Below are 23,926 nucleotides of genomic sequence, written 5' to 3'. Positions count from 1 at the left end.
GACTGGCTGCTGTAATGTGTAAAAGGGGCTTTATCTGGTGTAGTGGCGCTACTGTGCAGCGTAATTTGAATAATGGAGACTACTGTGCACCGTAGTATGAATTGGTATTATTTTGAGGCCACGCCCCTTCCCCATGAAGCCACGCCCCTATATATTTTTTGCGCGCCTACGCCGCACACTGCCCCAGTCTTGCATAGGAGGGGAAGGGCTATTATGTGTATAAGCGCCACTAGTACTGGGGCTATTGTGTGTTTCAGTGGCGCTACTACAGGGGTTGTTATGTGTATAAGCGGTGCTTACACAGAGGCTATTTTGCGTACTATAAGCGGTACTACTACTACAGGGGCTATTTGTATAATCGGTGCTACTACAGGGGGTATTATGTGTATAATCAGTGCTACTACAGGGACTATTATGTGTATAAATAGCACCGTGTGGCATAATTTGAAATGGGAGTATTATTGTGTGGTACCACCCCTTCCTTGTGAGACCACACCACTTTTTTGTCGCACGCTGTTCCTTTGTAAACTATGGTAGGGCGCAAATTTATAGTTTACAGGGGGGCGCCAAACACCCTACCACCGGCCCTGTATGTATGTATTTAAAATGGAAACTAAAAATTGGGAGATACTCTACAGTAGTGTCAATATCTTATGAATTATCAAATTATATATATATATATATATATATACATCACAATAAATTCCTTAGGTGCGCCAATATACTCAGGATAAATTTTAAAATTATCCTCTATGGACCTAATGTCCCTTTTCTTACAACACCAATGTCGATATGTTTTATATTTTTTACATTTATTCAAATGTACATATAAAACATTTACATAAAACCCAAACAGCATAATACAATGAATAATATCAACAAGACCTGTCTATTAATACAGAGGCTGGATGTTCATGCACTTTGCCCTTACGGGAGTGTGCTCACTAAAAAAGATACACTGTATATTTTGAGGTCGTTTAAACGTGCATGAACATCCAGCTCTAGTGCCTGCTGTAGGTCCTCCCCAGCCAGGAGTCAAAACATAAGCTTGCAATTCAGCGGCACCCGGACAACATCATAGACACTCCAATGCAGGCTAAATGCAACATTTCGATTTATTTATCCATCGTCATCAGGCATATAAAATAAATGACAAATACAATGCTCACCTTATATCTCCACCATGTGTGTCCCCACCGGAACCGGAAGAATGACACCCACCAATGACCTCATCTCCGCTCATCCGTTACCCAGACTTCCGGCACTAACATAAAAAATTACAGTGCTAAAGTGTAACTTCATATGATACAATTTTTACACACTAATATCGATACAAATAGTATTTACATCAACTGCAACACAAAACTGAGACACAATGCAGATTTGATCCAAAAATGAAGAAGGTTACCGTTAACTACTGCAATTAAAGCTGTGGTATAGGACCATAGTACCGATTACATCAATGCTAGATTAAATAAATGCATGTAATCCTAAACTTTCGTTGAACTCCATGGGCACCAGTGTATTCAGTCTGTGAATCCATCGTGACTCGCTTTTCAATACGTATACTAGCAGGCACATGATCAGTGATCATGTAACGCAGCTTAGCCATATTGTGGCCTGCCTTCACGTGCTATGGATTATTCGCTCTATACCGTTTCAATATACCGTGTGGTGCATGTTACTTAATGATGGATATAAAATCTCTTTCCACAATAGGGGTGGCAAGAACTATTCCCTGAGATCAAATAACGGCATGTTATACAGTTGATACATTTGTAGCACCCAGTTTTTTTACTTAAAAAGTGAGAAGAAGGGGCAACAGAGGTCACGTTGGTAATATCCATTCTCATAACCCAATCACGCATGTTACCAACTATGTGTGTAAAATGGCATCACATTTACCTCCTGTAAATTTAAGTCAGCATCTGATTTTACAATGGGCCATAACCGTTTACAGGCACCCTTGATGTCACCACTGGTTGTATTAAAATGGTTCACCCAAGGCATGCCTTTTACCAGGGTCACGTTTTCTCCCTGTACCAAGAAACTCTTCCCGTGATAGAGCTCTCTGTTTAGCAGTTAATAAATCCGGTAACTAAGTAGGAGAGAGTGCATAGGACAAATAGATCATACCGATATTGCCAGATCTCCAATATCTGGAGTGTATTTCCAGAAATATTGGAGATCTGGCAATATCGGTATGATCTTTTTGTTCTATGCACTCTCTCCTACTTGAGGATATTTATTGTTGGAATTCTTTGCATAGAAGGTAACAACTATATATAGCATCAAAGCTCTTTGGTCTATGCCACCAAAAGGATGTCTAGCTCACATATTTCTTGATGTGAAGTGACTATAGTATCTATTTCGCATTAGCATTGCAGTGATAAACATCATATTTGCGTATATACGCAACTAGAGGTGCTTATTTGCATCTGAGCATGAATGCTACATAGTGGTGGGCCGGGTCGGTACTTGGGTGGGAGACCACCTTGGAACACCCTGGTACTGCAAAAATTGCTGTCTTCTGTATGCCTCAATCATACTTGATAGCTGTGGCATATATCCCCAGAAATATTGGAGACTCGGTAATATTGGTGTAATCCAAATGTTCTATGCATTTATCACTTACAGCATTGGATTAGGTCTATGTCGCTAAATGTATGCTTGATTCATATATTTAAACATTATTGCTGTGAGTGATTATAGAGCATCTATTCAGAGTTAGTGTTACCAGTGACATAGATCACACTTGCGGATATACGCCACAGGTGGTGCTCATTTGCATCTGAGCATTGGTGCCAATTAGTGGAGAACTTGTTCGGTGTTTGGATGGGAGACCATCTTGTAACGCCCTGGTACTGCAAAAAATTGTTGTCTTTTTGTATAAATCATTGCATAAATAATTATAAGGTTACGTAACCATGTGGATTGTATGTGTTTAATAACCACTTTTTGTGCAAATGTGTAATGGTACTCAGTACCGCATAATGATCATACTGGTGACCTAAATTATTTACCATTTCTTGGAATATAAGAAAGGACTGGGACTGCATTGGATAATTGTGGTATTCATTTAGTCTTGCCACATAATTGTTGCATCCATTTTTGTCTATGAGCCTAACTGTCACGTGTGCTCTATTCTAATCTGTCACAACTGAGGGCTGGTGCTGACCAGGAGACACCTCAGTTGTAGGGGCTGGTGTATATGTAAATCTGGGCGGCAGTATAGGACTTCTAGACATGCAGATGGATTTGTACCACCAGGGCCTGAAGGCGTGACCACGACAACAAGGATAACATTAATGAGTATTTATTTAGCACAGTTCCGATGGTACATCGGCAATTGCAGTTGTAAGATATGAAAATAGTTAAAAGCAGTACACAGTTCCACTAGATGCAGCAATAGATGGAATGTCCTTTGGTGTGGTATCCACAACAAGGCAAGCTTGGGGATTAGGAGATGGAAAGTCCTTTTATCAACACCTATGTGCTGAGTGATGAAGTGGAAGCAGGAACTGACCAGCAGATGTTGTACAGAGGCTGAATGTACTGTAGAGTAAATGATACACGTAGACTGCCGGGTTTGCCGGATGGAACCGGTAATGAAGAACTGTTGAAGAAGTGCAGATGAACCAATGTAACAGGAGGAGAGTAGAATGACACTGGTGACGCTAGAGATCGGTGATATTGAAGAATAGATGACAGCACCGATGGTATCAGGAAAACCGATGGCGGAGCACCGATGATATCATGAAGTTGATCACCGCTCAGAGCCAGACGCTGGAAGCCGGTGTTTAGAGCACTGCTAGTCGCAGAGAGCAATGAGGACACTGTAGAGTCAGGCTGCACCGCAAGGTGGTGATTGGTGCGGGTCTCTGGTGGAATGAAGACACAGGAGCTGGAATACCTGGAACAAATAATCAACCACAAGGAGCAGAGACAGGATACACTGGAAATGACAACCAAAGCACTGACAACTTCCTAGTTCAGGAACAGGCCCTTTATACCCAAAGCAGTGCAGGGATTGGATGAACAATCAGGCAGAGTTCAGTGATGCTGTAGATTGGTGGAAATAGCGTCATGTGATTAGAGCCAACATGGCTGCGCCCATACTGGCATTTGGAGGGAAATCTAGTTTGTAGTCCCATGTGAATATTTACAGTAATGGCGGCGGCGGCCGCAGAGGACAGTGGACGCCAACTTGCGCACTTGACACACGGAGCTGGCGGCAGAGGCCGCAACGGGCGAGAAGCGCCATGCAGACCTGTTTGTGCATTTGGAATACAATGATGGTGGCAGAGGCTGCAGCTGACAGGAGATGCCATCTGAGTACTGGAAGTGCAGCAATGGTGGCGGAGGCCACGGAGGGCTATAACGCCATTCCAACTACAGGAGTTCCTTGTGACAGCATCTGCGGACTGGCAGAGAGGAGATGTGAAGTGAGGATGTTATTTAGCATAACTGAAACCTGAGCCAGCCTCAGGAGACACCTGAAAGGTAGGTAATGGCGTCCAGTAACCCGGATCATGACAGCATCATTGTGAGTACATGATAATCCCCACTTTCAGTTAGAGTGACAAGAGGGGCAAGCATAATAATTGCGGGCATACCCCACTGGAGATGCCCAATCTCTTCCTAGCAGTGGAGGGCCGGATTAGTACTTGGATGGGAGACCACCTTGGAACACCCTGGTACTGCAACAAATATTGCTGCCTATCTGTGTGTCACCAACAAAGAATACTGACTGGCACTCGGATCTATATGACCTATGATTTAATTCTCTGCTACTAAATTTCCCTAAGGGATTCTCGCAGAATGAATGATGGTCATACTTTTCATAATGGATATCGCTGTGATCACAATGTGACAATCTATTGGCCATAAAAGACTTTCCGGCTCATTTCATATTATAGCATTTACGCTACTATATACTTATTCTAATTTCTATAATATTTTTGCCTTTGATCCACATATCGATATTAATTGAACTCCTGTAATTATATTTTAATAAGAGTCCATTAAAGATATTATTATATCAGCATAAGGTACTGAAATACATTAGTCCATCTGAGTTTGAATGCTCCCAAATAAGAGTCTTCTTCTGTCCATTCTCTTTATTTGGTATTTTGTTCTGATACTTCCTGACTCAAGGGAGCACCACTGAATGGTAACCCATACATACACCTTAAAAAGATTAATATCTTTCATGTGTATGGTTGCCTTAACCAGAAATAATTCTGAAACATAAATTCAGCTTCTCAGAGGACATTATCTCCAGCGCAGGGTGCGTTAGGGTCCTCTCTCCTGTGTCTCCTCTCACATACAATAGGGCTGGCTTTTATATATATATATATATATATATATATATATCTGTTTTGTGTGCGTATTCTTACTGTTTTCTGCTTGAATATAGTAAAACAGAAGATATGCAGTGTGTGTAATGCTAGATTCTCTACTAGTTCATCTAGCTCCATATCATGTAAACAGTGTAGTCAGCATCTCAGAATGCTGACATCAATGTGGGGGAGAGTCCAGAGCCGCCCTGGTTGGGGGCTATCAAAAGTATGATGTCTGATATGTCATCTCAGCTCACTGCAAAGACTCAGGAACTGCAACAAGCACTGGCAAGTCTAGCTGCTAAACATCCCCCTCTGTCTACTACAGGTGCACAAAAACATGCTCTACCTGCACTCCTATCGGATGTACTATGTGTTGCCGGCGGTCGGGCTCCCGGCGACCAGCATACCGGCGCCGGGAGCCCAACCGCCGGCTTACCGACCGTGTGGCGAGCGCAAATGAGCCCCTTGCGGGCTCGCTGCGCTCGCCACACGCTATTTTATTCTCCTTCCAGGGGGGTCGTGGACCCCCACGAGGGAGAATAAGTGTCGGTATGCCGGCTGTCGGGATTCCGTCGCCGGTATACTGTGCGCCGGAGTCCCGACAGCCGGCATACTGAAGACCACCCCTCCTATCAGATACTAATGATGATATACAGGATGATGGGGATGATGTGGACTCCATAAGTGGGGACTCCACCCCTACCCAGGGTATTGAGCCCCTCATATTGGCTATTAGGGATGTGTTAAAGCTCCCCCTGGAGGATGCTACCACTCAGCTGTCATTTTTCCTCCCACAAGACAAACTGACAGTCACATTTCCTGATTCCAAGGAATTGGATGACTTATTTAAAATAGCCTGGAAGAACCCAGATAAGAAATAATCAGGTGTCAAAATGGTTTTTGCATACATTCCCCTTTGCCCCTGAAGGCAGGAAATTCTGAGAAGAGTCTCCATCGGTGGATGTCTTAGTCTGTTGCCTTTCTAAAAAGGCGGTACTCCCTGCTCCGGGCTCCTTTACGGTAAAAGACCCGGCAGATAGGAAAATTAAGACCACTCTGAAATTTATTTACATTGCTGCAGATGTTGCTCAAAGGCCGGTCATTGCAGGGTGCTGGATGACACATGCAATTCATTCCTGGGCTAATCAAATTAAGAAAGGTCTTTCGGGTGATATGACCTTAGTTAATACTGTTACGTTCCTCAATCACATTTCGGACACGGCAAGAGTCCTCTGTGACTTCCTTAAAAAGATTGGCAATATTAATGCTAGAACCACGGCTATGGTTGTGTCTGCATGCAGAGCCATATGGTTGCGTCAATGGATTGCTGATGCTGACTCCAAACGTAATCTGGAATCTCTTCCCTTCACAGGTGAATGGCTCTTTGGAGGTGAATTCGGCGCATGGATTTCCAAAGCTACTGCTGGAAAATCCTTGTTTCTCCCTTAGGGGGCTCCGCCTGCTAGACGTACCTACCCGGGACCGTCTACTCAGTCCTTTTGGTCCTCCAGATTTTGATCTAGGTCCAGAGGGGCCTCCAACGCATCTAGAGGCTCCAGAGGTAAACCTATGAAACCAGCCATTGCAGGATCTCAGGACCAGAAGACCAGTTCTGCTTCTGCAAAGATTTCAGCATGACGGTGCCCACCCACCCCGAGGGGATCTCGTTGTGGGAGCTCGGTTACGTCACTACAGCCACATCTGGGACGGTTCCTGCCAAGATGCTTGGGTAAGGGACCTTATCTCTCAGGGTTACAAGCTGGTGTTCGTAGGTTCTCTTCCCCAATGATTTTTCAAATCCAGCTTACCAGCTTTAGAAAATATGCGTGGTACGCTACTGCTGGCCATAAACAAGTTGGTTCAGTCCCAGGTCATTGTTCCAATACCCCTTCTACAACAAGGACAAGGTTACTACTCCAGTCTGTTCATAGTACCAAAACCAGATGGGTCTGTGAGACCCATTCTGAATTTGAAGTCATTCAATCATTACCTGAAGGTTTTCAAATTCAAGATGGAATCTTTGAGAGCGGTGATCGCAGGCCTGGAACAACAGGAATTCCTAGTGTCTCTGGATATCAAGGACGCTTACCTATATATCCCAATCTGGCCTCCTCATCAGGCCTATCTGAGGTTTGCCGTGCTGAACAATCACTACCAGTTTCAGCCGTTGCCCTTCGGCCTGGCTACAGCTCCGAGAGTGCTCACGTAGGTAATGGCGGAAATGATGTTTCAACTCGGGGTCCAGGGGGTCAATATAATTCCATACCTGGACGATCTACTGATAAAAGTGAACTCCAGGGAGCAATTGCTCCATATAGATCGCACTATCTAACTTCTGTCACACCACAGGTGGATCCTCAATCTGCACAAGTCCCCCCTGGAACCGTGCTACTGGATACTGTAGCTCAGAAAGTGTTCCTCCCAGAGAAAATAGTAAGAACACTTCAAGAAATGGTTCGCATGGTGCTCCGACCTGCTCGAGTCTCCATTCATCTTTGCATAAAATTGTTGGGAAAGATGGTGGCCTCGTACGAGGTAAATTCAATTCGGAAGGTTTCATGCCAGACCGTTCCAACTGGACATCCTGAACAAGTGGTCCGGTTCCCATCTTCAGATGCACTGGATGATTCGGCTGTCACCCCAGGTCAGGATTTCTCTCCTGTGGTGGCTACAGACTTCCAACCTGCTGGAAGGTCGACGCTTTGGGATTCAGGTTTGGATCCTCCTCATGACGGATGCGAGTCTGAGATGATGGGGAGCTGTCACCCAGGGAGCGCAGTTCCAGGGCAGGTGATCTGCCCAAAAGGCCCTACTTCCAATCAACATTCTGGAACTTCTGGCTATCTACAATGCTCTAATTTAGGCATCCCCTCTACTCCGGGATCAGATGATCCAGGTGCAGTCGGACAACACCACGGCGGTGGCGTACGGGACTAAAAGCAAGACCTGCATGCGAGAAGTGTCAAGAATACTCCTCTGGGCAAAAAGAAATGCAAGAGCACTGTCCGCGATCTTCTTTCTGGGAGTGGGCAACTGGGAAACAGACTTCCTAAGTCATCACGACCTCCATCCGGGGGAGTGGGGACTACACCCTCAGGTGTTTCAGCAAATCATAGACAGGTGGGGATGCCCACGGATCGACTTGATGGCCTCTCGTCTCAACAAGAAGCTTCGCTGCTATTGCTCACGAATCAGGGACCCTCAGGCGAGTGCAGTGGATGCGCTGACATCATCTTGGCCTTACCAGCTGGTCTACCTGTTTCCCCCGATTCCGCAGATCCCAGGGGTGCTCAAACAGATCAGACATCAAAGAGTGGAAGCAATCTTGATTGCCCCGGATTGGTCCCGAAGAGCGTGGTATGCTGCTCTTCTGGACATGTCCGTAGAGGACCCTTGGCCTCTACCACTAAGAAGGGATCTTCTTCAACAAGGACCGTTCCTCTACCCGGATTTACTGCGGCTTCGTTTGATGGCATGGAATTTGAGCGGAACATCCTAGCTCACAAAGGGCTTTCCAGAAAGGTTATTGCCACTATGGTGCAAGCCAGAAAACCTGTGTCGTCGAAACACTGTCATCATATCTGGCGGAGATATGTCTCTGCAGAATTCAACTTGGCAAGGTTCCTACGATTCCTGCAGGCTATACCTGGGATCCATTAAGGTCCAGATTTCAGCTCTTTCCATCTTCTTCCAGAAGCAGTTGGCTCTCTTGCCAGAAGTTCAGACCTTCTTGCAAGGGGTGCTTCACATACAACCTCCATTCGTGCCGCCTATGGCACCTTGGGATCTGGATGTGGTTGTGTTTTCTACAGTCCTCCTGGTTTGAACCTCTGATGACGGTAGAAGATAAGTACCTCACGTGGAAAACGGTGATGTTACTGGCCCTGGCTTCTGCTAGGCGTTTCTCAGAATTGGGGGCCTTGTCGTGCAAAAGTCCGTACTTGGTCTTTTACGAGAACAGAGCGGAGCTCAGGACTAGACAACAATTCCTGCCGAAGGTGGTCTCCGCGTTTTGCTTGAATCAACCTATCGTGATTCTGTCCATTTCTGACACTTCTGCTCCTCCGGAGGCATTGGATGCTGTGCAAGCCTTGAAAATTTATATCAAAAGGACGGCTCTGCTCAGAAAGACGGATTCCTTGTTCATGTTCTATGATGCGCAGAAAAAGGGTTGCCCAGCTTGGTTTAGGCTTACTATAGAACAGGCCTATGTGTCAGCAGCCTTACTGGTTCCACAGTCTCTGAAGGCCCACTCTACAAGATCGGTGGGCTCTTCCTGGGCGGCTGCCCGTGGAGTCTCGGCCCTGCAACTCTGCCGAGCTGCTACCCGGTCATGGAAGAACACCTTTGTGAAGTTCTACAAGTTTCATACCCTGACCAAAAAGGATACCCAGTTTGGGCCGGTGGTGCTGCATATGTCTCTGCATGTTCCCGCCTGTTCTGGAAGCTTTGGGACATCCCCATCAGACAAATTTGTCCCCAATATCCCTTATGGATGCTAGAGAAAATAGGATTTTAAATACCTACCGGTAAATCCTTTTCTCGTAGTCCATAAGGGATATTGGGTGCCCACCTCTGTGCAGTGACTTTCTACAGGTTCTCTGTATGGGTTCCTGTCCAGCTGTCGCTGTTAATGTTGCCAGATGTTGCTGGCTAAGTTATATGTTGGTGTGCTGGTGTGAAATTCTCACACTTTTTGTTAAGTTCCTTCTCTCAAGTATGTAATTCTCCTTCGGGCACTGTTTACCTATAACTGAGCTGCAGGAGGAGGCATAGAGGGGAGGAGCCAGCACACCCAGTTGAAGAAATTTAAAGTGCACTGGCTTCTTTGGACCCGTGTGTACCCCATCGTACTAACCTGTCCCCAATATCCATTATGAACTACGAGAGAGGATTTACCGGTAGGTATTTAAAATCGTATTTTTCTCCGTCTGAAACATACACGCATTTGTGTACGTTGGGGCCACATTGGACCCCATTGCACACCCATACTGTTGCAAATAAAATTTGCCTTAAAAAAAATGAAGTAATTACATGTGAGAATCGTTAAAAGTTCACAGATTAGGGTCACATCAAGTCCATTATAAAGAGGGTTATTTGATATTAAATCACAGATTGCCCTCATATTGTCACTGTTGCAAAAACTGCTTTATTTAATAAATCTGTTAGTTTACGTGTGAAGTCAGATGTTGGATCACCTTCTAATACTTTGTATACACTTTTGTTAGCCAGCTGATGATCCAGCTCATTCTTATAGGACTAAAGGTCCTGTATTACATTTGCCCTGTCTTTATCTGTGGGGCGAATAATTATATCGTTATACGAAGCCAAGTTGCGAAGAGCTTGAAATTCAGCTTTTGATAAATTGTTGGTATCGCACTGTGATGCTACACCTGGTATGATTTCAGTACCAACATCATGCTCAAGCATACGTGTTAAGGTTTTGGTTGAAACATTATTGTAAAAGAGTACAAATGCAGATTTTTTATTTTTTTTGCAGTTTACGTAATTGAGGTGGAATCACCTCAGACACTTCATGGAGGGAACTAGATGATTTGGATCCCCGAAAATGCTCATGTAGGCGGAGTTGTCTATTGAGGCAATATTTCTCAACCTCCCATTTAAAATCATTAAAGTGATTAGTCGGTACAAATGACAATCCGCGACTGTGCACATGAGTTTCCAAATCTTTGAGAGCATGTGAGGGTCAACATCAATTGACATTGTGGTTTGAGTGAAACTACAAGGTCAATTTATGCTGACCCTTGCGGTTACATCACTTAAACGTGATACAGCATAGTAATGAATTGAGCATAGCATCTCCATTCATTACACTGGGGAAGCCACTATTGGCTATACCCTAGCAACATAGAGCTAATCAGGAAGCTGATGCTGCTGCAGTGGCCCCGGATTGGCTGGCGGTACCCTCTATTGATATAACTATCGGTAGAGGGTCCTCATTCGCGTAGTAGAAGTGTATGTGTAAACATACACTTCTACATGTTCGTTGGTCCGGCTAATTGCGTTTTTTTATTTTAACCCCTGGGATGCTTACGTGGATCGAAGAGGACAGATCTACACAGGATTTTTTGTGAATATATTTTTTTAAAACCGGTACCCTTATGGATTCTCCTTGGACAAGGGGACGTGAGTGGCGGCGTGGGATGGAGGTAAGTATGTGTGAGTGTTTAAGTGTGTGCTAATAAACTTCTACTATCACGGTGTGTGTGCTTTGTCTTTTTTGGGGTATTTCTTTTGTTGTGGAACTACAGGTACCAGCGGTCCCTTTAATTCCGTGCATGCTGGTATTTGTGGTTCTCCAAGTACCAGCATGCAGGGGAGAATTGCTGGGACTTGTAGTTCCACAGCAAAAGACAATATTCTTTTTAACACTTTCACGGCTATCAGCTCTCCGTCCAAAGCCCATGGATAAATGGGATAGCCCCGGGCTGTGGTGACTAGTTGGGGGGTTTGTGATGCTTTGGCTGCAGGGACCTATATAAAAGTGTCCCCCGGCTGTAGCATCACCTCCCTGGCTAGTGGAACCTGGTGGTGCTTTCAAAAATTTGTAGAGCGAGAAGGGCGGGTGGGAGTGTAAAGGGAGATAAGTTCAGATATGAAAAAGGGAGAGGAATGGGTGAGAGCTTTGTAAATAAGTGTGAGAAGCTTGAATTGGATTGGTAAGGAAGAAGGCCAATGACAGGCTTGTAAGAGAGGTAAGGTGGACATAGTACTTTGGAGAGAAAGATGATCCAGGCAGCAACATTGAGGATAGATTGGAGTGGAGAGAGGCATTTGTCAGGTAAACTAGATATGAGGAGATTACAATCTGGTGATGACCAGTGAAAGGATGAGGGTCTTAGTAGTATCCAGGGTGAGAAAGTGTCTGTTCCTGGAAGTATTTTAGAGATGGAAACTGCAGGACTGTGAGAGGTACCGAATGTATGGTTTGAAGTAGAGGGAGGAATCAAGGATAACTCCCAAGACCGCATACTTGAGGGCTGGAGGAGATTGTTGTGCTATCAATAGATGGTGAAATTGTGGGAGGTGAGGTTATGCGGGAGGGTGGTCTTAGATATTTTAAGTTTAAGAAAGCGCTGGGACATCCAAGAAGAGATAGAAGAGAGACATTTGGAAATACGAGTGAGGAGAAAGGGGTAGAGGTCAGGTAGATTGAGTATCATTAGCATCAAGATGATATTGTAGTCGAAAGAGTGAATTAGCTGGCCTAGAGAGGACATATAGAGAAAGAAAAGGGGAGGTCCAAGAACGGAGCCTTGGGGGACAATTACTGTTAACGAATTGTGGGAGACGTGGAGCCATGAGTGGAGACAGATGGAGTGGTCAGAGAGGTAAGAGGACAGCCAGGAGAGGGCAGTATTAAACAGACCAATGGGATGAAGGATTTGCAGGAGATTATTTATTATTATTACCAGTTATTTATATAGCGCACACATATTCCGCAGCACTTTACAGAGAATATTTGCCCATTCACACCAGTTCCTGCCCCAGTGGAGCTTACAATCTATATTCACTACCACACGTACATGCACACACATTCACGCTAGGGTTAATTTTTTGTTGTGAGCCAATTAACCTACCAGTATATTTTTGGATGGTGGGAGGAAACCGGAGTACCCGGAGGAAACCCACGCAAGTACGGGGAGAATATACAAACGCCACACAGTGAGGGCCATGGTGGGAATCGAACCCATGATCTCAGTGCTGAGAGGCAGTAATGCTTACCATAACACCATCCGTTCTGCTGTAGGAGATGAGGGTGGTCCACAGTTTTAAAATCAGCAGAGAGGTCAAAGAGATGAAAGGGAGAGTGATTGTGGAGGTGGGGACAGACAGAGGGAGAGAAGTAGCAGAGGAGGCGGGAGGGGGTAGAATCTAGTGGAAAGGGGTGGGAGGACCGGATGAGGGCCATTACTTCATCTTCAGATACATTTGAAAAATAAAAAGAGTTGGTAAGATAGATGGGGAGTGGTGGTCATGAAATGGAGGGGGCAGGCTGATGGTCAATTTTGGATGTGATGTAGGTGCCACAATCAACAGCAGAGAGTGAAGAAGGGAGTTGAGGTGAGGATGGGTAGAGGAGGGAGTTGACAGTGGCAGAGAGACACTGGGGGTTTTAAAGATTGGAAGGAGAGGAGATGCTTGAAGTATGACTGTTTAGAGATGGAAAGGGCAGCAGTGTAGAGAACATAAATTTGAAATGGAGGAAGTCCGCTTTAGAGCATGATATCCTCCTCTTGCTTGGCAGTACGTGAACATTTTTGCAGATATCTGGTGACTAGCTGTTCAACTCATTCTTCGCACGGAAGTTTCTGATTTTCACGGTTGTAAATATAAATGAGTGTTAAAAATTTGGTAAATCTATAGAGATGTAAATTTGAGACGTCTTAATGTAAGTAAATATTAATCTACGGTTCTTGGCGTTACACGAGGAGCACCTGTAGCAGATATGGAAAAACATGACAGGACCATTTTTGTAGTTAATGAAATTCTATACACTGGAGGTGCAATCCAAATTTTGATCTGATTGTTAGTTTGGGCTGTATCGTTCACGCAATGCAAGCCGTGCATCGGTGCTGACGTCATTATGTGTGGAAGTACTTGACTGGCCTGCACAGAGCCCTGACCTCAAGCCCATTGAGCACCTTTGGGATGACCTGGAATGGAGATTGCAAGCGAGGCCTTATCATGCAACATTATTGTCTGACCTCATAAATGCTGTACATAATGAATGGGCACAAATTTCCTCAGAAACACTCCAAAATCTTGTGTAAAGCCTTACAAGAAGAGTGGAAGCTCTTTTAGCTGCAAAGAGGGACCACCTTCATATTAAAGTATATACATTTGAATGCAATGTCATTACAGTCCCTTGTGGTGAATATTCAACTGAACTTTTTCTACCATACTTGTATACTTTCTATAAAAGTCTGGGAGACTCATAGATGCTAGCCTCCATTTCAGCCATCATAGATGAAATAAAAAAAAACTGCAGAATTATGTTTTCATGTGAATACAGAATTTTATTTTCAACAACTCTGTGTTCTATAGTGAACAAGATAGGAATATTTCAATATAGCGTTGTGCCACAAAAGACTAATTGTGCTATTAGTTGTCGTAGCAGTATTGTTGTGTAATAAACGTAGTATCACATAACAATATGACCTACTACAGTGTCTAGTGAGGTTGGGTACGGGATCCTGGTGCTCACAATGCAGACGGTCTGAATACCGACAGTGGCATGCCGATGGTCAGGATCCCAACTCCCGGTGGGTAGGGTAACTAACCTACTTCCCTAACCCCCCCCTACCCTGCAGCCTGGAAATACTTTAATAGTAATGGCTTTATATCTCACATTTCATATATTCATATCTTTACTTTTTATTATAGTGTTGAAGTGTCTTCAAGCCAGATATGCAGAAGAAGTGTTCTACACAAATGCTGGGTGTACTCTTGTTGCAGTCAATCCTTTTCAACCAGTACACAAATTATACAGTCATGAGGTCATGAAACAATACCACATTGCATCTCACCCTCAGGTAACTTCAGATTACTAATATGTGACATATCTTCCTTTGTAAAGTCATTTGAATTCAAAGTTAATTTCAAACACTTTGTGAAATGTCATATGAGCTTCAGTAACAGTATCCACATTATATCAGTGGTTCTTAAAGTGGGCGGTAATATCACCTTGGATGTGGTCGAGGAAAGGAGGAGGGTTGCGGATTGGATAATGAACATATTGTTTTTTATTGTTACTGTTTTGTGTTATCTTCGTAATGTGCTGGGGCCACAGGTTATGAGTTTAGGGAAGTAGGGGGCCAGCAGTCCAAAAAATATTTCTCTATCATCCCTAAGGGATACTGGGGACACTTAGTACGATGGGGTATAGAAGGGGTCCAAAGGAGCTGTTGCACTTTAAATTTCTTCAATAGGGTGTGCTGTCTCCACCCCGCTAGGGGGGGACCTGGTTCTGTGTGCGGCATGAACGCGGGGCGGGCATACGGACCCCCCTTGGGGTGATCCCATAACCCCCCACGTACAATGGCCAGCGGTTGTGAAAATAGGTGTTGGTGCCTTATTTTACACACATTGGGGACATTTGCCAGTATAAATATCATTATAGCTCAGGCGCCATTACAATGGGCGGGGCTTCCTCAGAGCGGGACCAGCTGCTGCAGGACTGCCAGCTCCTCCAGGGATCATCCACGGCCAGACACTGGTACAGGGGTGTAGTTAAGGGGGAGAGCCCGCTGTGGAACCTATATATATTAGTCTCCTCACGCACTATACACCAAATTTCCTCACTTCTAACTGCTAAATTGTTAGTTTCAGGCAGTGTGCTGGTTCCTTCTCTCTGAGTATCTCCACACACAATACACTAGGGAAAGCTTGCTTGTACCTGTTTTTTTCTGTATTTGTGTGTAAATATAAATGTTCTCTGTCAGCATGGGGAAAAGAACTGTGTGCTCTATTTGTCACACCAGGTTTTCCCCCTCCCCTGCAGATTGTGATCAATGCAGCCAGCCCTCACAAGGTAGTGGGGCTGCAGGGGGTGAATTGCAGGAGCCTGCTTGGCTCATCTCTATAAAATCTATGACATGTTAAATGAACTGAGTACTGCTAGACAAGAAAGGCAGCAGTTACAACAGTCTATGGCTGACAAAAGATAGGGCAGTTACCCCACAAAAGGGTGATTCCTTTCAGAATCTGAGGAGGAGGTACCAGAGGTAGAGGAGGGGGAAGAGATAGAATCTAATCCTGAATTAGATGATTCCTCTGCTGCACAAGGAGTAGACTTGTTTATCATTACTATAAGGGATGTCCTCAATATTCCTGGTAATGAGACAGATGTGCAACAATCCTTTTTCTCAACAAAGAAAAAGTTACAGATCACATTTCCTGACTCAAAGGAACTGGATGAACTTTTTAGGGAACTATGGGCAACCCCTGGTAGGAAATTCCAGGTGTCAAACAAATGAATGGCCACCCTCCCTTTTGCCCAAGAGGGGCGCAAGACCTGGGAAACTCCCCCCGCTGTCGATGCATCAGTATCGCGTCTGTCAAAAAAGACAGTACTGCCGGTCCCAGGGGCCTTAAAGAAACCCACAGACAGAAAAATATAAACAACTCTAAAATCTATTTATGTTGCAGCAGGGGCCTCCCAGAGGCCTGTTATTGCAGGTTTGGTTACACATGCCAATTATACTTGGGCTGGTAACCTCCAAGAGGGCCTTACTGGGGATAAATCCCTAGCTGATATGGTAACTAATTCAGCACATCCAGGAGTCTGCCCACTTCCTCTGTGATACCATCAAAGGTATTGGTGTTATAAATGCCCTTACTTTTACCATGGCGGTTTGTGCACATAGAGCGTTGTGGTTACGTCAGTGGGTGGCGGATGTGGAGTCTAAAAAGAGTTTGAAAGCCTTACCCTTCACAGAAGATTGGCTGTTCGGGGCTGAATTGGATACCTGGATTTCGAATGCTACTGCTGGTAAGTCCATGTACCTTCCCTCGGCTGCTCCACCAGCTAGATGTTCCTACACTGGGCCATCTCTGCAATCCTTTCGGGCAGCGCACTTTAAAAGTAAGGCGCAAGGTGTTTAAAATGCGGCACGAGGTTCAAGAGGTAAGTCTGGTAAACCTGCCACCTCTGCTTCCCAGGAACAGAATGTCAGCTCTGTCTCCTCCAAACCCTCAGCATGACAGTGTCCCTCCACTCCAGGGGGACCTCAGGATGGGAGCTCGTCTGAGATTCTTCAGCTCCATTTGGATCAGCTCCTGCCAGGACGCCTGGGTAAAAGACCTGATCTCTCAAGGCTACAAGCTGGAATTCGAAAGTCTTCCACCTCTCCGGTTCTTCAAGTCGGGTTTACCGGCTTCAGAAACCATGCGCCTCACGTTAAAGAGGGCTATTCAAAAGTTAGCTCAGACCCAGGTCATTGTTCCTGTGCCACCTCAACAACAAGGCAAGGGATACTATTCCAGCCTTTTTGTTGTACCAAAACCAGACTGTTCAGTGAGGCCCATTTTTAACCTCAAATCGTTAAACCCATATCTGCGGGTTATTCGGTTCAAAATGGAGTCTCTGAGAGCAGTGATCTCAGGTCTGGAGGAGGGAAATTTCTTTGTCTCCCTCGAAATAAATGATGTTTACCTCCATATACCGATATGGCCGTCTCATCAGGCTTACCTCGGGTTTGCTCTGCTGCAGTAACACTACCAATTCCAGGAGCTACCCTTCAGCCTATTCATGGCCACAAGGGTCTTCACCAAAGTGATGGTGGAAATGATGTTCCAACTCAGAATTCAGGGTGTTAACATTGTCCCATACCTAGACGATCTGCTGATCAAGGCAAGATCAAAGAAATTACTGCTAGACAGCATCTTCCGCACGACTTCCCCGCTATCACGTCACGAGTGGATTCTGATTTTTCAAAAGTCCCACCTGAAGCCAACCCAGCATCTCCAGTTTCTCAGGATGATCCTGGACACGGTGGCTCAAAAAGTATTTCTTCTCACAGACAAGGTGACAGCACTTCAGGATTTGGTTCGAGCTGTTCTGCAGAAGGACCGGTTCTCTGTACATCTCTGCACATGTCTGTTGGGGAAAATGGTGGCCTCCTTCGAGGCCATTCCATTTGGCAGATTCCATACGAGGATATTCCAACTTGACCTCCTGAAAAAATGGTCGGGTTCACATCTGCAGGTGCACCGGGTCATACGTCTCTCACCACAGACCAGGATCTCCCTCCTGTGGTGGTTGCAATCCTCTTGGAGGTTTGGGATCCAGGACTGGATTCTCTTGACCACATATGCCAGCCTTTGGGGCTGGGGAGCGGTGATCTAAGGAAAACAATTCCAGGGTTGTGGTCACACCTCGAAGCCTGTCTTCCTATAAACATACTGGAACTCAGAGCGATATGCAATGCTCTGCTACAGGCAGCTCCTCTGCTCCAAGGCCGAGTCATTCAGGTACAGTTGGACAACGGCACGGCTGTGGCTTATGTCAATCGGCAAGGCAGGACAAAGAACATGGCCTTCATGAGGGAGGTATCCATGATCCTCCTCTGGACTGAAAAGAATGCAAAGGCAGTGTCGGCCATATTCATTAGAGTAGTCGACAACTGGGAGGCGGATATCCTCAGCCGTCACGACCTCCACCTAGGAGAGTGGGGTCTCCATCCTCAGGTGTTTCGACAAATAACCAATATGTGGTGCTGCCCACACATCGATGTGATGGCCTCTTGACTAAACAACAAGCTTCAGTGCTATTGTTCCAGGATGAGGGACCCTCTGGCAATGGCAGTGGATACGCTGACAATTTAATGGGATTACCAGTTGGTATACCTGTTCACTCCGATTCCGTTGCTCCCCAAGGTTCTAAAAAGAATCAGAAGAGAGGGAGCTCAAGCGATCCTCATTGCCCCCAACTGGCCTCGGAGGGTTTGTTACGTGGATCTTCTGCACATGGCCATAGAAGACCCCTAGCACCTGCCACTAAGGGAAGATCTTCAGCAAGAGCCGTTCGTCTACCTGGTTTGACGGCATGGTGGTTCAGTGGAACCTTCTAGCTGAGAAGGGCTTTCCGGGAAAAGTTATTACCACCATGATTCAAGCAAGGAAGGCGGTCACATCAAAGCATTACCACCATAAATGGAAACGATACGTCTCCTGGTGTGAGGGCCGAAGCTATCCTCCTGTGGATTTTAAGCTGGGGCACTTTTTGTAGGCTGGTGTGGATATGGGCTAAGGTTGGGCTCCATAAAGGTTCAAATCTTGGTCTTGTCCATTTTCTTTCAGAAGAAATTGTCTGTTTTACCGGACAGACATTCCTGCAGAATGTCATGCACATCTAACCTCCTTTTCTCTAACGTCCTAAGTGGATGCTGGGGACTCCGTAAGGACCATGGGGAATAGCGGCTCCGCAGGAGACTGGGCACATCTAAAGAAAGCTTTAGGACTATCTGGTGTGCACTGGCTCCTCCCCCTATGACCCTCCTCCAAGCCTCAGTTATATCTTTGTGCCCGAACGAGAAGGGTGCACACTAGGGGCTCTCCTGAGCTTCTTAGTGAAAGTTTTAGTTTAGGTTATTTATTTTCAGTGAGACCTGCTGGCAACAGGCTCACTGCATCGAGGGACTAAGGGGAGAAGAAGCGAACTCACCTGCGTGCAGAGTGGATTGGGCTTCTTAGGCTACTGGACATTAGCTCCAGAGGGACGATCACAGGCCCAGCCATGGATGGGTCCCAGAGCCGTGCCGCCGGCCCCCTTACAGAGCCAGAAGACAGAAGAGGTCCTGAAAATCGGCGGCAGAAGACATCCTGTCTTCACCAAGGTAGCGCACAGCACTGCAGCTGTGCGCCATTGCTCCTCAGCACACTTCACACTTCGGTCACTGAGGGTGCAGGGCGCTGGGGGGGGCGCCCTGAGCAGCAATAAAAACACCTTGGCTGGCGAAAATACATCACATATAGCCCCCAGGGCTATATGGATGAATTTTAACCCCTGCCAGAATCCATAAAAAAGCAGGAGAAAAGTCCGCGAAAAAGGGGCGGAGCCTATCTCCTCAGCACACTGGCGCCATTTTCCCTCACAGCTCCGTTGGAGGGAAGCTCCCCTGGCTCTCCCCTGCAGTCACTACACTACAGAAAGGGTTAAAAAAGAGAGGGGGGCACTAATTAGGCGCAGTATTAACAATACAGCAGCTATAAGGGGAAAAACACTTATATAAGGTTATCCCTGTATATATATAGCGCTTTGGTGTGTGCTGGCACACTCTCCCTCTGTCTCCCCAAAGGGCTAGTGGGGTCCTGTCCTCTATCAGAGCATTCCCTGTGTGTGTGCTGTATGTCGGTACGTTTGTGTCGACATGTATGAGGAAAAAAATGATGTGGAGACGGAGCAGATTGCCTGTAATAGTGATGTCACCCCCTAGGGGGTCGACACCTGAGTGGATGAACTGTTGGAAGGAATTACGTGACAGTGTCAGCTCTGTATAAAAGACAGTGGTTGACATGAGACAGCCGGCTACTCAGCTTGTGCCTGTCCAGACGTCTCATAGGCCGTCAGGGGCTCTAAAGCGCCCGTTACCTCAGATGGCAGATATAGACGCCGACACGGATACTGACTCCAGTGTCGACGGTGAAGAGACAAATGTGACTTCCAGTAGGGCCACACGTTACATGATTGAGGCAATGAAAAATGTTTTACACATTTCTGATAATACGAGTACCACCAAAAAGGGGTATTATGTTCGGTGAGGAAAAACTACCTGTAGTTTTCCTGAATCTGAGAAATTAAATGAGGTGTGTGATGATGCGTGGTTTTCCCCCGATAACAACTGATAATTTCTAAAATGTTATTGGCATTATATCCTTTCCCGCCAGAGGTTAGGGTGCGTTGGGAAACACCCCCTAGGGTGGATAAAGCGCTCACTCGCTTGTAAGGGCTCTACCCTCTCCTGAGATGGCCGCCCTTAAGGATCCTGCTGATAGAAAGCAGGAGGGTATCCTAAAAGGTATTTACACACATACTGGTGTTATACTGCGACCAGCAATCGCCTCAGCCTGGATGTGCAGTGCTGGGTTGGCGTGGTCGGATTCCCTGACTGAAAATATTGATACCCTAGATAGGGACAGTATATTTTTGCCTATAGAACATTTAAAAGATGCATTTCTATATATGCGTGATACACAGCGGAATATTTGCCGACTGGCATCAAGTCTAAGTGCGTTGTCCATTTCTACCAGTAGAGGGTTATGGACCCGTCAGTTATCAGGTGATGCGTATTCAAAACGGCATTTGGAAGTATTGCCTTAATAAGGGGAGGAGTTATTTGGGGTCGGTCTTTCAGACCTGGTGGCCACGGCAACAGCTGGGAAATCCACGTTTGTACCCCAGGTCGCCTCTCAACATGAGAAGACGCCGTATTATCAGGCGCAGTATTTTCGTGGACAAGCGGGCAAAATGTTCCTCATTTCTGCCCCGTGACAGAGGGAGAGGAAAAAGGCTGCAGAAATCAGCCAGTTCCCAGGAACAGAAACCCTCTCCCGCCTCTGCCAAGCCCTCAGTATGACGCTGGGGCTTTACAAGCAGAATCAGGCACGGTGGGGGGCCCGTCTCAGTGAATTTCAGCGCGCAGTGGGCTCACTCGCAAGTAGACCCCTGGATCCTTCAGGTGATATCTCAGGGGTACAAATTAGAATTCGAGACGTCTCCCCCTCGCCGTTTTCCTAAAGTCGGCTTTACCGATGTCTCCTTCTGACAGGGAGACAGTTTTGGAAGCCATTCACAAGCTGTATTCCCAGCAGGTGATAATCAAGGTACCCCTCCTGCAACAGGGAACGGGGTATTATTCCACACTGTTGTGGTACCGAAGCCGGACGGCTCGGTGAGACCGATTCTAAATCTAAAATCTTTGAACACTTACATACAGAGGTTCAAATTCAAGATTGAGTCACTAAGAGCAGTGATTGCGAACCTGGAAGAAGGGGACTACATGATGTCTCGGGACATCAAGGATGCTTACCTTCATGTCAAAATTTACCCTTCTCACCAAGGGTACCTCAGGTTTATGGTACAGAACTGTCACTATCAGTTCAGACGCTGCCGTATGGATGGTCCACGGCACCCCGGGTCTTTACCAAGATAATGGCCGAAATGATGATATTCCTTCGAAGGAAGGGAATTTTAGTTATCCCTTACTTGGACGATTCCCTGATAAGGGTAAGATCCAGGGAACAGTTGGAGGTCGGTGTAGCACTATCTCAGGTAGTGTTGCGGCAGCACGATTGGATTCTCAATATTCCAAAATCGCAGCTGGTTCCGACGACTTGTCTTCTGTTCCTAGGGATGATCCTGGACACAGTCCAGAAAAAGGTGTTTCTCCCGGAGGGGAAAGACAGGGAGTTATCCGAGCTAGTCAGGAACCTCCTAAAACCGAGCCAAGTCTCAGTGCATCAATGCACAAGGGTTCTGGGTAAAATGGTGGCTTCCTACGAAGCAATCCCATTCGGCAGATTCCACGCAAGAACTTTCCAGTGGGACCTGCTGGACAAATGGTCCGGGTCGCATCTATTCTTCAGATGCATCAGCGGATAACCCTGTCACCAAGGACAAGGGTGTCCCTCCTGTGGTGGTTGCAGAGTGCTCATCTTCTAGAGGGCCGCAGATTCGGCATTCAGGACTGGGTCCTGGTGACCACGGATGCCAGCCTGCGAGGCTGGGGAGCAGTCACACAGGGAAGGAATATCCAGGGCTTATGGTCAAGCCTGGAGACATCACTTCACATAAATATCCTGAAGCTAAGGGCCATTTACAATGCTCTAAGCTTAGCAAGACCTCTGCTTCAAGGTCAGCCGGTGTTGATCCAGTCGGACAACATCACGGCAGTCACCCACGTAAACAGACAGGGTGGCACAAGAAGCAGGAGGGCAATGGCAGAAGCTGCAAGGATTCTTCGCTGGGCGGAAAATCATGTGATAGCACTGTCAGCAGTATTCATTCCGGGAGTGGACAACTGGGAAGCAGACTTCCTCAGCACGACCTCCACCCGGGAGAGTGGGGACTTCACCCAGAAGTCTTCCACATGATTATAAACCGTTGGGAAAAACTCGACAGGTATTGCGCCAGGTCAAGGGACCCTCAGGCAATAGCTGTAGACGCTCTGGTAACACCGTGGGTGTACCAGTCAGTGTATGTGTTCCCTCCTCTGCCTCTCATACCCAAGGTACTGAGATTGATAAGATGGAGAGGAGTAAGCACTATATTCGTGGCTCCGGATTGGCCAAGAAGGACTTGGTAACCGGAACTTCAAGAGAATATGGCGAAAATATGTTGCGTGGTGCGAGGCCAGTAAGGCCCGACGGAGGAAATTCAACTGTGTCGATTCCTACATTTCCTGCAAACAGGAGTGTCTGTGGGCCTGAAATTGGGGTCCATTAAGGTTCAAATTTCGGCCCTGTCAATTTTCTTCCAAAAAGAACTAGCTTCAGTCCCTGAAGTTCAGACGTTTGTAAAAGGGGTACTGCATATACAGCCTCCTTTTGTGCCTCCAGTGGCACTTTGGGATCTCAATGTAGTTTTGGGTTCCAAAAGTCACATTGGTTTGAACCACTTAAATCTGTGGAGTTAAAATATCTCACATGGAAAGTGGTCATGCTGTTGGCCCTGGCCTGGGCCAGGCGCGTGTCAGAATTGGCGGCTTTATCCTGTAAAAGCCCTTATCTGATTTTCCATTCGGACAGGGCGGAATTGAGGACTCGTCCTCAGTTTCTCCCTAAGGTGGTTTCAGTGTTTCACCTGAACCAACCTATTGTGGTGCCTGCGGCTACTAGGGACTTGGAGGACTCCAAGTTGCTAGACGTTGTCAGGGCCCTGAAAATATATGTTTCCAGGACGGCTGGAGTCAGAAAATCTGACTCGCTGTTTATCCTGTATGCACCCAACAAGCTGGGTGCTCCTGCTTCTAAGCAGACTATTGCTCGTTGGATTTGTAGTACAATTCAGCTTGCACATTCTGTGGCAGGCCTGCCACAGCCAAAAATCTGTAAATGCC

General features: G+C 46.2%; 1 protein-coding gene across 1 annotated transcript in view; it reads left to right on the top strand.

Annotated features, from left to right (window-relative positions):
* The window catches only part of MYO19 (myosin XIX), a 450,559-nt gene that overhangs the window by 66,347 nt on the left and 360,286 nt on the right, over positions 1 to 23,926 (top strand). Inside the window, exon 3 of the mRNA XM_063955000.1 lies at positions 14,754 to 14,902. Within this exon, the coding sequence (XP_063811070.1) occupies positions 14,754 to 14,902 (149 nt within the window). The remainder of the gene's footprint in view (positions 1 to 14,753; positions 14,903 to 23,926) is intronic.

Source organism: Pseudophryne corroboree, chromosome 2, assembly GCF_028390025.1.
Source record: "Pseudophryne corroboree isolate aPseCor3 chromosome 2, aPseCor3.hap2, whole genome shotgun sequence".
Taxonomy (NCBI): Eukaryota; Metazoa; Chordata; class Amphibia; order Anura; family Myobatrachidae; genus Pseudophryne; species Pseudophryne corroboree.
Note: the sequence above shows the minus strand (reverse complement) of the source record. Positions and strands in the feature narration are given on the sequence as shown.